General features: G+C 43.5%; 1 protein-coding gene across 1 annotated transcript; it reads right to left on the minus strand.

Annotated features, from left to right (window-relative positions):
- Positions 1–2170: 2170 nt before the first annotated feature.
- On the minus strand, positions 2171–17312 carry si:ch211-245j22.3 (uncharacterized protein LOC563798 homolog). The gene is made up of 5 exons (XM_060839273.1): positions 17242–17312; positions 15101–15233; positions 8301–8450; positions 6057–6162; positions 2171–2391 (listed from the first exon to the last, which is right to left on the minus strand). The coding sequence occupies exons 1-5, from the start codon at positions 17310–17312 to the stop codon at positions 2285–2287; spliced, it is 567 nt and encodes a 188-aa protein (XP_060695256.1). The 3' UTR covers positions 2171–2284.
- Positions 17313–17438: the final 126 nt, after the last annotated feature.

Raw genomic sequence — 17438 nt, forward strand, 5'->3', positions numbered from 1 at the left:
GAGGAAGATGGGTCAAATGCTGACAAATGGAACTAGATTAATTTAGGATATCTGGTCAGCATGGATGAGTTGAACCGAAGGTTCTGTTTCCGTTCTGTATAACTCTATGTTATTGTGAACTCACTGTTGACTACAAGAAACTTACCATATCACTTATTAAAAGCATATAAGATGGAGGAGATGCTTCTGATGTTGAGATAGGCCTTTCTAGACTTGTTGTTAATTGTCCCACATATCTCATTACAGTCCTACATCACACAAACTCTGATAAGGCTCTGCCCTTTGTGTAGTTACAAATGAGACAGATTATCAAGTTCCATTCTGACATTTCTATTTATTATAAGTAATCTGATCCAATTGTGCTCTTTACAGTCTAAATCAGATCGAGAAATCAAATCACATACTGTGCCATAGTAACAACAATAGCATCCAGGAGCTGCACCTGCTCGGTACATAACATTAAAGTTGTTCTAATATGCTGCTGTTGTCTGCAAAGATATTTTGGTTGAATTACATATTAGATAATGTTACAATAATGCAAAGCAGCAGAGATTGAGGAAGCAAAATTCCATTTTACTGTTCCTACAGCTCATTACAGGAAGTAAAGAGATAGAACTTGCATTTCTTTAGAGCCATGTACCTCCTCAGTGCACGCCAAAACACTTTACAGCCAATGAAATCCTTCTGAAGAGCAACCACTGCTGTAATGATGGGAAAGGCAGCAAATTTGTGCACACCAAAAAAAAATGATAATGAATTAATAATCCACTTAGAGATGTCAATTGAGAGATGAGAATCAACCAGGAACACTTGCAACTATTCTCCTGCTCTTCCTTAAAATAGTGATCATTGGATTTTTGTGTTCACCTGAGAGGGCAGAGTAAAGTTAGCATTTGGAGCCTGCACCATAATGATATTGTAGTTCTACCTGCAGCAGTTCAAGAAGGCAGCTCACTACCACCTTCTCAATGGCAACCAGGAATGGACAATAAATGCTGCCTGACCCAATGACACCCATGGCACCTGCATGAATGAATAAACTCTTCCAAAAAACTCATCTCTGACTGTTTAACTTTCGCTTACTCTTACAATGCAATGTCTAAATCTCTAGAGTGGAGTCCTGAACGATGCCCTTTGAATTCAGAGTTCCTCTCTGAGCCACTGCTATCCTGTTTAGACTGAATTATTAGAGGCAGTGTACTCTGACATTGAGTGATGCGTCACTTTGGGGCATGCAAATATAGTACAGCGAATCTTTATGCTATGGTCCATGATGTTGTCAAATCAGGATTCAGCTCGCTTATGCCAAGATTTTTCCTTTAATTCATTGGAAATCATCGGCAAGGCTAGCCCTGGGACTGAGTGGCTCAGTACAATAACTGCAGAGGGTCAATTAAGAGACACACTACATTCCTTGGGGTCATATGTTGGCCAGACCAAGTAAGGATGACAGATTTTCTTCCCTGAAGGACATTAGAGAACCAAATGGGTTTATACAACAATCGATGATTGTTTCACACTCACTGGCTTAATAACCTGCTTATTCTTCATTCACAGGGTGTGGGCGATGCTGGCTGGATCCTTAGTTGCCCTGAGGAAGATAATGGCGAACTGTCTTCATGATTTGCTGCAATCTCTAGGGTGTGGATGCATCCACAGTGTTGTTAAGGTGGGAGTTCCAGGATCTAGACCCAGTGGTACTGAAGGAACAGCAATACATTTCCAAGTTGGAATGGTGTGTGTGTGGTTTGGAGGGGAACTTTCAGGGTTAACATTCCCATGTATTTGCTCCCTTTGTCCTTCTTCATGTTAGTAGTCACAAGTTTGATCGGTACTGTCAAAGCAGCTCTGGTGAAGTTTTACTGTAAATGGTACATACTGAGCGTCAGTACGGAGGAAGTGAATGTTTGCCAATGTAGTGTCAAGCTTCAGGTTTATTAGTTGAATTCAAATTTCACGGACAGCTGTGGGAGATTTGAACCCGAACTGCAGGAACATTAGCCTCAGAATTACATGTGATATTATCATCTCTCCTTATTCGAAAGTTGCTTCTTGCATTTTTCAACACTGGCATGTGGGACAAATGTGATAAGATGTGATAAAATTGTGAATTCTGTCCTTAGATGTTGATTTCAGAATGTTCCTTTTATTTTCAGTTCCAGTACTTCCCTTTAGCTTTGCATTCTTCACAGCTGTTTCCCTCCTGACTGATTGGCCCTCGCTCTCGTTCACATCAAGCCTGTTGAATTTTCAATATGAAACGTTCATAAGCAGAGTGAGACATCTAAGGAGACCTTGGAACATCGACTGTATTGGGATCACATTCCAACATTGCACGGATCCACTGATCTCCCAGAGCTCCTTCAATAAATTCCTCCTGGCTGATAACAGCTGAAAAGATAAGTGAACAACTATAAATCCAAAGGTTTCTTCAAATGTGTCAGTTGCAAACCTGCCTGGATCCTGCATGTTGGGTAAAAATGCAGCATTGATCTTGCTGAATGAACACTGCGGGTTACCTTGCTCCATTTGTCTGGATGAGTACATGTGCTACAACACCCAAGATGCTTGACATCATCTGGGACAAAGCCTCATCAGCATCCTATCCACCACCTTCAATATTTACTCCCTCTGACACTGCTAAACAGTAGCAGCAGTGAGTACTATCTCCAAGATGCATGGCAGCACTTCTGACAGCACCTTCCATCATTTGATCTCCATCATTTAGAGGGCCAAGGCGAACAGTTACATGGGAACACAAAGTTGGTGAAATCAGTTTCAATCATGGCTGTCGAAGGAGCCTTGATGTATTGCTGCAGTTAATCTTACAGGGTACACATTGCTGCCATTCAGCATCAGAGGGGGAGGTGGAGGAGCTGGACTTGGTGCCAGTCAAATTAGCTGCGTTGTGCTCAATAGTGTCACGCTATGTGGTTGTAGTTTGAGCTGATCTCATCCAGGTAAGTGGAGAGGATTCCATCAGACTCCTGATTTGTCACTTGTAAATGGATGACAAGACTTGGGGTGGCAAATAGGACTAGGTCAGATTGGGATCTCCTGTTGGCATGAATGAGTTGGACCGAAGGGTCTGTGTGTGCTTTATAACTAACCGACTCTCTGGCTCTATCAGTCAGGAGACGAGTTATTCACTGCTGAATTCCTAGCATCTGACCTGGTCTTGAGGCCACTGTATTTGAATGACCAGTTCAGTTTCTGGTCAACAAGTGTAACCCACAAGATGTTGATAGTGGGGAAATTCAATTATCATACACATATCCCCAAATTCGTGTTGCCCACAAGTTTTGAGACAATGTGTATTAATTCAAAGTCTAAATTGTTAGTATTTTGTTAAAGCTTTCTGTTTTGCATTCATCAGGAAGTAATACCCATGTAACGATAAACCTAGACTGTACTGCATAATAAGAGAGTCCTGATTGACTAGTAACTGGATTCTTTATCAGCAATACTCAAATTTTGCACCAAGTGACTACTTGTAAATATAAATTGTGAACAACAGTAGCCCCAGCACTCAACTTTCTGTAAAACGGCTTTGTACTTTCATTCAGTTGCTACTCTTTGCCTCTTCCATTCACCACTGTCAGCATTACAGGATACGGGGAGCAGAGGTTTGCTGAGCTGAAGTATACAGAGCGTTGAAAGTGGGAGACCATTTAGGACAGTGAAAGAATAGTTGGTCCTGGAAATGTCAAGAGTAGAACATTAATGAAATTTGAAAAATAAGTTGCTTTCGGAAATTGGTATGAGGACACAATGCTTGTAAAATGTCACCTTTAACCATTCCTTTCCTGAGAATGAGATTCTGAGTAATTCATCATTAGTAAAATCTATAAAGCAGATTAGAAACATCATGATTTTAATTTACAGTTTCAGTTGCAAATAAGAACATTAAAGGCAGCCCGACAGAGGGAGGATTAGGAATTGTATGGTTAGGAATTGTAGGGTTAGGAATCAACTTGATTGAATGTTTTGAAGAGGTGACCAAGTGTGTAGATAAAGACAATGCTTTTGATCAAATCTACTTGGACTTCGGTGAGGCTTTTGATAAGGTCCCACAGGGGAACTGATAGCCTATGGGATCCAAGGAAATTTGGCAAATTGGATCCACAAATGGTTGAGCAACAGGAAGCAGAGAGTGATGTGGGAAGGGTGTGTTTCTGAATGCCCAGTGGGGTTCCACAGAGTCAGTGCTGGGGCCCTTGTTCTTTGTGGTACATAGAAATGATATAGACTTGAATGTAGGAGGGTTGATCAGTTTGCAAAAATTGGTGGTGTAGTGACTTAGACTAGAAGAAGACAGAGACAGACTGGTCAGATGGGTTGATCAGTGACATGGAATTTAAGCTGGGTAAATGTGAGGTGATGCACTTGAGCAGGACAAACAAGGCAAAGGAATACATGATGGACAGTAGAACTTTAGGATCAGAGGGATCACGGGGTGCATGTAGGTTATATTACTTACTGTATGGAAACTGGCCCTTTGGCCCAACAAGTCCACACTGACCCTCTGAAGAGTAACCCACCAAGACCCATTCCCCCCGACTAATGAACCTAACACCATGGGCAACTTAGCTTGGCCAATTCACCTGACCTGCACATCTTTGGATTGTGGAAGGAAACCCAGAGCACCCGGAGGAAACCCACGCAGACGTGGGGAGAATGTGCAAACTCCTCACAGACAGTCGCCCAAGGTGGGGATTGAACCTGGGCCCTTGCCGCTGTGAGGTAGCAGTGCTAACCACTGATCCACCATGCTGCCCCATACACTGGTCCTTTAGGGTATCAGGGCAGGTGGGTAAATGATTAAGAAGGAATATGATATGTTTACCTTTAGTAGCTGAAGCATAGAGTTTAAGAACAGGGAAGTTATGCTAAAACTGTATAAAACGTTTGCTTGGCCACAGATAGGATGTTGTGTGCAATTCTGGAATCCACATTATAGTGGGGATTTAGATTAGATTACCTACAATGTGGAAACAGGCCCTTCAGCCCAACAAGTCCACACCAACCTGCAACCCACCCATACCCAAAACTATGGGCAATTTAGAATGGCCAATTCACCTGACCTGCACATCTTTGGACTGTGGGAGGAAACCAGAGCACCCACGCGAGAAAATGCAAACTTCACACAGTCAGTCACCTGAGGTGGGAATTGAACACGGGTCTCTGATGCTGTGAGGCAGCAGTGCTAACCACTCTGCCACCCTAATGTGATAGCACTGGGGAAGGAGCAGAGGAGATTTACCAGGATATTGCTTGGGCTGGAGAGTTTCAGTTATGGAGAGAGATTGGACACACTGGGTTTGTTTTCTTTACAACAGAGACAGTCGAGAGGAGACATGATTGAGATATGTACAAATCTGAGAGGCATAGACAGGACAGACAGGAAGAACCGTTTCTCCTTGATAGAGGGATCAAGAACCGGGGCAAGCTTTAGAGGAGATGTGGAGAAAAACGTTTGCATCCAGAGGGTGGTAGGAAGGTAAAAGTTGTAGAGGCAGAAAGCAGCATAACATTTAAGAAGTGTTTAGATGTGCACGTGCGATGCTAAAGCATACAAGGCTATGAACCATGAGCTAGTAATGGGATTAGAATAATTAGGTGGCTGTTTTTGACCAGTTTGGTGCTGAAGGGCCTGTTTCTGTGCTGTAGACCTCTATGATTATATAACTGAGGCAATTGGATAGCTCTTTCAAAGAGCTAGGTGAAAGTGAGGACTGCAGATGCTGAAGACTAGAGTCGAGAATGTGGTGCTGGAATAGCACAGTGGGTCAGTCAGCACCTGCTGTGCTTTTCCAGCACCACACTTTTGACTTTCAAAGAGCTAGAGCAACCGTGATGGGCTGACTGACTTCCTTCCATTTTGTATGATTCTATGGTTCTTCAAAAAGTAATGGAATAACTTCAACTTTGCATACATTGTCTGCCATGGTTCCAGAAGGCAGCTCACCACCACTTTCTCAAGAGCAACTAGAGATGAGCAATAAGTGAGTGAAGCCTACGTCCCATGAGTTAATAACAAAAAATACCTCACTCACCATCTCTGTCTTTGTCCAGACGAATGAAAATTCTGTTGGTGCATTCTTCTGCTGTTTGGGGGTCAACTTTAGTGAGTGAAGCTGCCAAACTCATTTTATATATCGTCTAAATAGAGAGAAGCCACATTAAAAACAGAATTATGTGCACGTTGAATCAATGTGTGGATCACACCGTCTGCAACGGTTCAAGAAGGCAGCTCACTATCACCTTTCCAAATGAAATTAAATATAGACAAAAATTCTCCTCTCTCTACAAAAATACAGGGCTAGCCAATAATACCCACAACCTATGAAAGAACTTTAAAGAAGCAACCAGATAAACTTACAGACACCCTTTTTTTAAAACAGTATTTCTTGGGCCCTGACGCTTACCTCTTATTTTAAAGCAATCCTCAAAATATTCTTTGCTAGTTTTCAAGGCAAGTTCTTACACATTGTTCTTACACACTTGCCTCGGGTCTCTGAAACATAACATTTCCAGGGTCAAATTTCAGTCCAATATTTGAATACCAGTGAAGGTGGAGTCCCAGGGCACGTAGGTGTTAAAACAGAAGCTCCAATCTATCTGCTCAAGTGGGTGTTGAAAGATTCTCTGAAATTTTGCTCATTTTAGGTCAATTCACGTGGTAATAGCATAGAATACAATAGCCTTTATTGTCACGTGCCCTCGAATGAGTGCAATGAAAAGTTTGTAATGTCACCTACTGAATACCTAGGTACAGATACTTTGAGCGAGGTCTTAGAACTGCAATAATAAAAATAATTAGCATGGGACTACAGAGTTTAAAGAAGTCCCAAATGATAGTAACCAGTGAGTATAAGGTATTCAAGTTCTACTCGTTTTCGCATGAGTCCATGAACGCCAGGCTTTAGAACATGAAGCCACGCTGCCCCTACGCACTGGCCCACGTCCTGGACTCACTCTGCTCCATTCTCTGGGATTCAGCCATGAGTCACTCTGATCCTGTTCCGCGACTTGGGTTCTGGCCGTGAGTCATCTCCCTTCATCTCACGTCCAAGACCAAACATTGGATTTAAAACCTTTTTCTTTGCAACTTCAATGGAAAATAAAAGAGGACAGGGCACCCACTGACTGATTCCAACACTCAGAGGTTATGGTGCCCAGTGGGTTGGTTCTGCAGTGGTAGGTTAGGCACTGGCTAGGTTCAGTGTTGGGCAAAGTGGGCATTGACAGGGTTTCCAATGACAGGGAAACCTATGGCAGTTGCCCATCTATCGGGTGTCCATTGGTTAAGTAGATGGGTACTAATTGGGCATTTGAACATCCATTGTACGAGTGTCAATCAGTAGTATGTCCATTCGCAGAGTATCTATTGGACAATTAGCAGTCAAGCACAGCCGGTCAGGCAGCATCCGAGGAGCAGGAAGATCGCCGTTTCGGGCAAAAGCCCCTCATCAGGAATGAGACTGGGAGCCTCGGGGGTGGAGAGATAAATGGGAGGGGGTGGGGCTGAGGGGGAAGGTAGCTGAGAGTGCAATAGGTGGATGGAGATGGGGGTAAAGGTGATAGGTCAGAAAGGAGGGTGGAGCGGATAGGTGGGAAGAAACATTGACAGGTGGGACAGGTCATGAGGACGTTGCTGAGCTGGAAGGTTGGAACCAGGGTGAGGTGGGGGAAGGGGAAATGAGGAAATTGGTGAAGTCCTCATTGATGCCCTGGGGTTGAAAGGTCCCAAGGTGGAAGATGAGGCGTTCTTCCTCCAGGCATCAGGTGGTTAGGGAGTGGTGATGGAGGAGGCCAGGATTGTATGTCCTTGGTAGAATGGGAGGTGGAGTTGAAATGTTCAGCCATGGGGCAGTGGGGTTGATTGGTGTGGGTATCCCGGAGATGTTCCCTAAAGTGCTCTCTGTGTCGGCATCCATTCTCCCCACTGTAAAGAGGAACGCATTGGGAGCAACGGATACAATAAATGACACGTGTAGAAGTGCAGATGAAACTTTGATGGACGTGGAAGGCTTCTTTGGGGCCTTTGACAGAGGTGAGGGGTCAACTAGCAACCTGTCCATTTGGTACTAGTCCTCTTAGTCCCCAGCCAGATTTGTCAGGAGAAAGCAAATAGCATTGATAATGTGATGACGCTGGGTGCCCAGGAAATTGGAAGTTTGGAATCTAGATTGAGGCCAGACCTCCCACTGCTACAAACTAAGAGACCATGCACACATGAATGGCCAAATACCAACAATGTCCCTTTTTAAACTTGAAGTAATGGAATAGACACTGACCTGCATAATTTCCAGCATCTCTAAACGGGTAATTGCTCCATCTTTATCCTTGTCGTATAATTTAAATGACCACTTTAGTTTTTCTTCTGGACTGCCCTGTATCAGCAGACTGATAGCGGTCACATATTCATGGTAATCAACTGTCCCATCCTTCAAACACAAAAATAATCATCACCTTAATTCATCAGGCCACATCCTTTCAAGATGCTTACCCAATGGACACACACAGATGTAATGAAAAAAATTAAACTAGCCCAAAGCACTTCTCTGTCAATGGAGTATTTCTATGGTGTTCTCGCTGTTCGTATATGAAGCAGGGAAAGCAGCATGTATTAGTGCTAATTCCCTACCTGGAAAGTCTGGAAGGCTAGCAACAGGAGGGGCATTTGTTTGTAAAACCGACCACCAAATGCAAAAATAATAACACTTACAGGAGCTCATGTGATCCCAGCCAAACACCCAGCAAACAGCAAAGGAGATCATTCCTAAGGAGCTTTCTGACATGAGTTTTGAACCACAGGTCATTTCCTGTGGTGATGTTATGTCTTGTGGTGAAGTCACTTCCTGTTCCTTTTCTCAGGGGTGGTAGATGGGGTCTAACTTGATGTGTTTGTTGATTTAGAGTACTGGGTGAATGTAAGATTCTTGGTAGTGTAAATGAGCAAAGAGATCCTGGTGCCCATATGTATAGATCTCTCAAAGTTGCCACCCAGGTTGCAAGGGCTGTTAAGAAGGCATACGATGTGTTAGCTTTTATTAGTAAAGGGATTGAACCATGAGGTCATGCTGCAGCTGTACAAAACTCCAGTGCAGCCTCACTTGGAGTATTATGTGCAGTTCTGGTCACTACATTATAGCAAGGATGTGTATGCTTTGGAAAGGGTTCAGAGGAGATTTGCTAGGATGTTACCTGGTATGGAGGGAAGGTCTTATGAGGAAAGGGTGAGGGACTTGAGGCTATTTTCATTAGAGAGAAGGTTGAGAGGTGACTTAATTGAGACATAAAAGATAATCAGAGAGTTATATTGAAAGATAGGTTTCAGATTGGTTCTACAGATCAGTGCAACATCGAGGTCCGAAGGGCCTGTACTGCGCTGTAATGTTCTATGTTGTATAAATGGGCACCTGGCAACGTTAGCTCACCACTTGCTCTGAAGCATCTCCATTTTGGACACCAGATACCATCCACTCGGGAAACTCACCAGGGATACTGGCCACACACACTACATGTTGGCATTCAACATGTGCCAACTATCAAATAGCCTCATGGCACACACATCTGATTCACCTCTACATTTACACTCCTGCACCTTGATCTGCACCAGCAACTATCATTGTATCTGCTGCAAGGTCACTGCAGTCTGGCACAGGCACCTTGGGGCTGGACTAAGCTACACTTCCAGGCTGTTCACTTACTGTCATAGCACTCACTCACTCACTCACAGGTAACTGAGATACTCAGCAACGCCTGCTTTGCTTTGCTTTGCTAAGTCTTGGACTTTTGCAACATGCCAGGGAGACCAGGCTCTGTCTTGCTGTGCTGTTTAGCACAGACACAAAGCCAGGAAGCTTGTCATGATCCTCTGTTGACTCAAGGGGAGAGAGCCTTCAGTTGGGGGCTGCTGACTGCTAAGTCAAAGGCAGCCTTCATCAACAGTTCAAGATCTTTGACATGTCAGTCAGCTGCTCGGGGTGGTCAGTATCAGAATCCACTCCACATAAGGGATGAGGTGCCAAATGTTGGGCAGATCGCCATCCACCTTGACTCTTTTTCCCTTGTTGTGAGTTGCTCTCCTCATAGAATGAGAGAAAGGCAAGTACTACAGGAAATGAAAGCAGGTGCTACAACTGTTAGGTTTGGTGCAAGTGTCCTAAATGAGTGAGTAGGCAGTACCCAGGGTATGCAGGCTCACTGGTGTCGGGACATTGGAGCAGCTGAGAATGAGCGAGGGATGATGTTTCAGACAACAGTGTGAGCTAGAGCAGGAGACTTGGTGGAAGATGGATACAGTGGCAGAAATAAAGTGAGTGTAAGGTACAGAAGATGTCAGAACTGCCCTGGTGGAGTAGAGAAGGTCATTGATCTTCTTCCAAAAATGTTGTGCATTCATTCAAGTGGCTGAAACTGCACTGGCCTGGGAGGCAACTTCAGACCATGGTCTGATGTCCTGGTCTGCACTGCTGGTCCAGCACGAGAGGTGTTCCACGTGTGCATCACCCCATTTAGCAGGACCTCCAACTGCCTGCCTGCAATGTGGGACACTAGTATCCTCACAGTCTGCCACGTCCAGGGCAAATGTCAGCAACAATGGAGGGCAGCTCCAGGCTGACCCAGCTTCTCTGGGTGCACAGCAGGTTCTTAAACATGGCGCCAAAGCCCGGGATGCCTGTGAATTCTAGGATAGCCCGACAGTGTCTGGTTTATCAGGGAATAGCGAGCTTTTCTGGGAAAGGCCTGTCAGGGCAAAATTGGTTGTGATGGACACCATAGAGACAGGGTCATAGAGTCATACAGACCTTTTTGTCCAACCAGTCCACACCGACCATGTTCCAAAACTAAACTAGTCCCACCTGTCTGCACTTGGCCTATTTGCCTTCAAGCCTTTCTTGCTCATGAACTTATCCAAATGTCTTTTAAACCTTGTAACGGTGCCTGCATCCACCACTCCCTCTGGCAGTTCATTCCACACATGACCCATTCTCTGTGTAAAATCATTGCCCCATATTTCTCTTTTAAATCTTTCACCTCTCACCTTAATTATATACCTGCTAGTTTTGAATTCCCCCACACACCTCGAGAAAAAAAACCCTTGTCATTCACCTTATCTATGCCCCTTGTGATTTTATAAACCTCAATAAGGTCACCCCTCAACCCCCTAAGCTACAGTAAAAGAAAGTCGCAGTCTCTTTTTATATCCCAAATCCTCCATTCCTGGCAACATCCTGGTAAGTGGTTAATGAGATGTGGTTGCTAAGATACTCACTAGGCCTTGCAAGATAAAGCCTTCCAAAGCACTCACTACAACTCACACTGAGCTAAGAAATCATCAACTTCAGCCCTGTTTTGTTAATCGACCATCCTCCAAGATGTGAGTTATTCTCAAAAGGACACTTTAATCACTCATATTATACATCACTTTTCTTAATTAAATCAGGTATTAAGCTAATTAAATTAAATAATATTTTTTTAAAAACAACCAGCAGGATTTAGTGGAAGTGTGTTTGATTTGATTAAAGCTTTAATTGGAACTTTAGCTCTCAGACAGATTCCCATTGGAGAGGCGGAATCTAAAAATTACCGTTCGCCTTAGTGATCAAATATATAACATGTTCAGTTTGTGTGAGTGAACTGAGTGAACGATGAACTTTAACCAGATTAGTGACTCTGCCAATACAGCAAAGTGTAAAGGCAGTCAGCATTCAACCTCTGATAATCAATGGTCATTCTGTGGCTGATGAAACAAGAAGAGGAGGATCGAGAGAATGGAAGTGTGTTAGGAAAACAGGCCAATTCAGAGCAAGTAGTATCCAAGTGAGTAAGATTACCTTGAAGGGAGGGCATGGGATAAGGGTCTTGTAATGAAAGCACTTACAGAGGAATAAAAGCCAAAGGATGTTTCCTCTTCTGGGTGCATCCACGATGAGGGAGTACTGTTTAAAAATTACAGGTCGCCTCTTTAGTACAGATATGAAGAGGATTTTTTTTTGTCAATGGTTGTTCAACTTTGGAGCTCTCTGTCTGGGAAGGTGCTAGAGGCAGATTATTTTTTAAGGCAGATTCTTATGAGGTAGGTGGGGGAATGACCCCAGTGTTCATTCCAGTGATGGTGGCAGCATGGTGAAGAGGTATCATGCCTGGCCACAAGGCCCATGATGGAGCACCTAACCAGAAGGACTATAAAATGCGATGCTTCCTTAATGTCATCATTTGTCTGCCTTAATGTTCTTCGTTTTAATTTATTTTTCAGCATTTTAAGGTGGCACTAGAGAGTGGAAACTTGTCACTGTATTTTATAACACGATACACATGACAATAAATAAATAAATAAATACAAACAGGGAATGACTAATTAATATCCTTGTGAGGCTTGTTGAATGTGAGTTCCCTTGGTAACAGGCAATGGCCTATCCCAGCTGGAACTCATCACCTGAGCCTGACCTTCTTGTGGAACAGTGGTAGTGTCCCTACCCTGGACCGGAAGGCCTGAGTTCAAGTCCCACCTGCTCCAAATGTGTGTAATAACATCTGATTTAAAAAAAAACTAAATGGTCGGTGAATCTGGCTGTCCAGGCTTGGACTACCCTAAATATGAGAAGTGGGGCTATGTTGGTGTTTAACAATAAATGATGTTCCTTTTCAATCTGGCTTCCTCAATTATGGCATTGGCAACGTGAGCCAAGAACAGTTTTGGACAGCCTTGCCTTTCACTGAACCCAGTAAGACCCTGACAGGAAAGTGCCTAACTGGAACCTTATGATGCTGGTGTGGCAAATTAGGCTGAGGTACTTTTTCAGGCAACAGGATAGAAGGAGATCACTGAGAACAAGTCATTCCCCTGACTGCGTGTGGGAACCTACCTTTCAGCTTTGTAAAATGTTTAAACTTCACAAATACCCCAGAGTCAAATCCTTTGATGACCTGATAGCTATGACAGGGGTCCTCTACAATCCCAAACAATGGGTTAGATCACAACCTAACAGCATTAACACAGTAAGTTTACTTCCTGAGGAATCAGTTATTGAGCATCGTGATTATGGTTCAGCACTTCTGAAAATGTTAAGGGATTGCTAAGTTTGTGGAATTAATAATGTTGCAAACTAAAGTAAGTTGCTGACAGAGCCAGGATCTGGACTTCAACAAAGCCATAGAATCCCAGAAGAAAGGGGCTTTGGAGCCTCAGGGTTCCTTAACCTTTACCACAGAGCCAAGTACCCAGCAGACAACACTCCAATGATCGCCAAGGAAGGAGTCAGAGGTGGCAGGGTTCCAGAACTGGACAGGAAGCTTCTCCACAATGCAGTGAGGAGTAAGAACACACATGCTGCAGTTGTGGTCATAGGGTCTGCTTCAGAAAAGGTGACCAAAACAGGTACAATACATACCGCCCAGGCTGAAGGGTGAAGTCTCCTCAAAACAGGACATTGCAAATAAATCAGCCAGAGGATAAGGAACTGATGCAGCTAAATTACATGACTGCGCTCAAAGCGGCCCCAATTAAGACAAAACTTCAGAAACATGGACACTCCTGAGACATGGAGGTGGATTGAGGTACCAGTCATATATTGCTGAGGAGCTATAGAATATCCCAATGGATCGTCTTGTCTTTAAGCCTGCGAGACACCAAGGCTGGTTTTGGCCACATATGCTGGGGAGCTGTAAAATGATATTAGGACCACTGTAACTCCAGTTACACATGGACAACAGATAGTCTGACAACCCCCCCACCCCGCCCATCCCCCCAACCCCATTACTGGTGGTGAAGGCACCTGGTTCCAACTTTTTGGGAAGGGACTGGATACAGAAAATCTGCCTGGCTTGACAATGGATGGGGTACTGGCAATCTAGATGAAATATCAGTTGAGCTTCCTGAGTTATTGCAGAAAAGGTTATTGGGGATAGTTAAAAATGTGGAATTCCAAATAGAAACGCATCAACCATATTCTAATAGATTGTGGAACAAACTCGAGGGGCCAAATGGCCTACATCTGCTCCTAAGTCACTTGCGCATATGTCGAGTTCATTCAAAACTATCTCAAATTAGGAACAATGCATCTTCACAACAACAAAACAAAGATCTATGGATACTAGAGATCTGAAACAAGAATTGCTGGAGAAACTCAGTGGGTCTGGCAGCATCTGTGGGAAGAAAACAGAGTTAATCTTTTGAGTCCCGTGACTCTTCTTCAATTCTAGTGAAGAGTCATTGGACTCAAAACATTAACTCTGCTTCTCTCCATAGATCCTGCCAGATGGTACATCTTAGGTCTGTTATATGTGCAAAATAATATCAGCAACATAGATTAGTGTTTTAGAAGCTGTAATATATCCCAAAGGGATTCGGAGCAAGCTATGTGACAAAATTTAACACTGAACCTCATATCATGACAGATCATCAAATGGCCAATGAGTTAGATTTTAAAAAGTGACTTTAAGTGAGAGAGGGGTGGAGAAGGAACCTTAGAGGTGTAACCAGTTATAGGGAGAGCTTGGGCGTGAGATGCTCACAAGAGGCCAACATTGGAGAAACGTTAAGGGCTGTCCGGCTGAAGAAGATTATTGCACTAAGGTGTGGGCTAAGAAGGAAACCCCGGTTGCTAAGCTGTGCAGCTGTACAGCCACTGGGAGGCGCTGACTGACATAGCTTCCAATTCCAGAAACCACTCACACAGTGGAAATCAATTTAGGGGGAACTTTGATAGAGGGATATTAAAGTGAGGGTTAGAATTGTAAACATCAAGGTGTTGTAAAAAGGGAGTGAATGTCAGTCACAGGTGTGAAGGGGTAATGGGATTTGGTGTGAATGTGGTTATCGATGGCCGGGTTTTAGGCTTTTATGGTTGGTGGGTATTGAAGGTCAGGGAGGGGAATGTTGTGAAGGTGAAGTCCAATGAAGTGTGGAAGAATCTTTTAGCAGTAGATGAGTTGAGGTGGAGGTGGAGATAGGCAACTTTACAAATCCATATTCAGGATCCAATTGGGAAAGGGTGTGTAAGTTACTGTGAATACATAGTCACAACCAGATCAGTAAGTGTGAGGCTGGTGGAGAATGATCAAAACTGTTGATGTTCACTTTTATTACCCTGTTATCATCCAGAGTCCTGAAGATCTGCTCGGCATATTCAGAAGACTTGGGACCCACGGTCCCATCACAAAAATGGCGCCTGAACTCATGAAGGGTGATCAACCCACTAGGACACTCTTTGATGAATTTTCTGTAAGAAGGTAATACCTTAAAGTTATTAATCACCAATACTTCTAATTGTTTGCCAATAATTCTAACTGTTTGCCAAAGCTGAGCAGGTAGCTCATTACTTTCTGGATCAGGGATGGCAGGACTGATGAATGAAGTGAGACAGGATCATTTAGGACTTTATTCACTGGCGTTCAGTTTCTATACTGTAGGTAATCTAATCTAATCTAATCGGGGAGTTGGAATCTCATAGAAACTTATGAAATTCTAACTGGACTAGACAGGATAATTGCAGGCAAGATGTACCCAATGACTGGGGATTCCAGAGCCAGGGATCACAGGCTAATGATACAGGGTAGTTCATTTCAGACTGAGTTGAGGAGAGATTTCTTCACCCAGAGAGTGGCGAGCCTGTGAAATTCTATACCACAGAAAGTGGTTGAAGCCAAGACATTGAATGTTTTCAGGGCAGATATAATCCTTAGGGCTAAAGGGATCAAAGGAGCCCATGTGGGAATAGACTACTGTAGGTTGATTATAATGAATGGTGGACCAGGATTAAAGGGCTGAATGGTCTGTTCCAGTTTTCTGTGGGTTTGTGTGTTTTTTTCTTTGTTTCCCAGTCAGGAGACTGTGACCTCATGACAACAACAAAAATTCTCATCCATATAGCACCTGTAGTCTATTAAAGATCCAAAGGTACAGCAAGGTTTGAGATTGAGATTCAGAAGGTGATAATAGGGCAATGGCTAAAAGCTTGTTCAAAGAGGAATGTTCCAGGAAGCATCTTAAAACAAGGCAGAGAGAAGCGGAGAGATTTAAGGCTACAATCATATCAGCCACGATCTTATTGAATGATGAGCAGACTCAAGAAGCTGACCATGTCGAGAGTGTGGCGCTGGAAAAGCACAGCAGGTCAGGCAGCATCCGAGGAGCAGGAGAATCGACATTTCGGGCAAGAGCCCTTCATCAGGAATCATCATTCTGATAAAATGTCGATTCTCCTGCTCCTCGGATGCTGCCTGACCTGCTGTGCTTTTCCAGCACCACACTCTCAATTCTGATCTCCAGCATCTGCAGTCCTCACTTTTTCTTCAAGGAACTGACTGGCCTATTCCTACTCTTACTTTGTAAGTTTGCATGTACTTTCGAATTTCTGGTGATTGGCTTTGAACCAACATCCACTCTGAGAGTTCTGACTCCGACAGCTACCTTGACTGTAAATTCTCACAACCTGCGAGGACTCATTTCATTCTCCTACTCTCCCCTGCCTTGCCACACCTATCCCATGATGCCACTACCATGCAGCTGTCTTCCTCGTTCCTCAAAGGGGATTCTCCTCCTGCCCTCTCGCCCTGTGGTTAGAGTCCATCGCATTCCCCACATTTCTGTTCATCTTGGAGAACCAATCAGCTCACTTTGTTCTTGCAGTATAAATGATTGTGTTGTTTTAAAATGTGACATTCTTACATCGTGTCCTGACGAGTGCAAGATGAAAAGCTTCAACAGCCTGTCTCCATCTTTAATAAGATTCAAGTTCAGTGTTACCAATTTCCTTTTGCCTTCCACTGTGAGACTTGGTGGCATTTAATCTCTCCCGCCTTCCACCTTATCACAAAACTTGCCTTTTACTCTTTTCCTAAATTCCGCCCTATTCCTGCCCACCTCAATCGCTGAAACATTTGAAAATGCTCCTAGTTCTGACAAGATTTTGGACCTCCAACATTAACCCCGTTCCTAAGTCAAGCCAAGCTAGCTGAGCTGCTGAGATTTCTAGCAATTTCTGTCTCGATTACTGAGATACAATGAGCATATTAAACTAGACTAATTACTCAAGTGAAACACCTCCTAATTATAGCTGCTGATTCCACTGTTCGCTGCTAGTGACGCTCTCATTTCTTGCTAATTGTGAAAAAGCATAACTAAATGCTATAAACTCTTGCCAAATATATTTTTTTCTGATAAAACTTTCAGAAAATACCTCCACCATATATGGACAGCTACAGTTTGCTAATGCTAAGAAAGATTACCTGTACCATACATGAAGTTCCAGAACATATGTATCCTTCCTCCTTGGAGGAAGCACGGCGCTCTGGCCCATATTTCACACGGAACAATTCTCCAGATTGCACTTTATCTTTATATACACAAAGGGAGATTAACTTCAATGTAGCTGGGTGCACTTTGAGAAATTAACTCCAAAGAACATAATCTGTGCTGACCTTTA

Source organism: Hemiscyllium ocellatum, chromosome 19, assembly GCF_020745735.1.
Source record: "Hemiscyllium ocellatum isolate sHemOce1 chromosome 19, sHemOce1.pat.X.cur, whole genome shotgun sequence".
In the NCBI taxonomy this organism is placed as follows: domain Eukaryota; kingdom Metazoa; phylum Chordata; class Chondrichthyes; order Orectolobiformes; family Hemiscylliidae; genus Hemiscyllium; species Hemiscyllium ocellatum.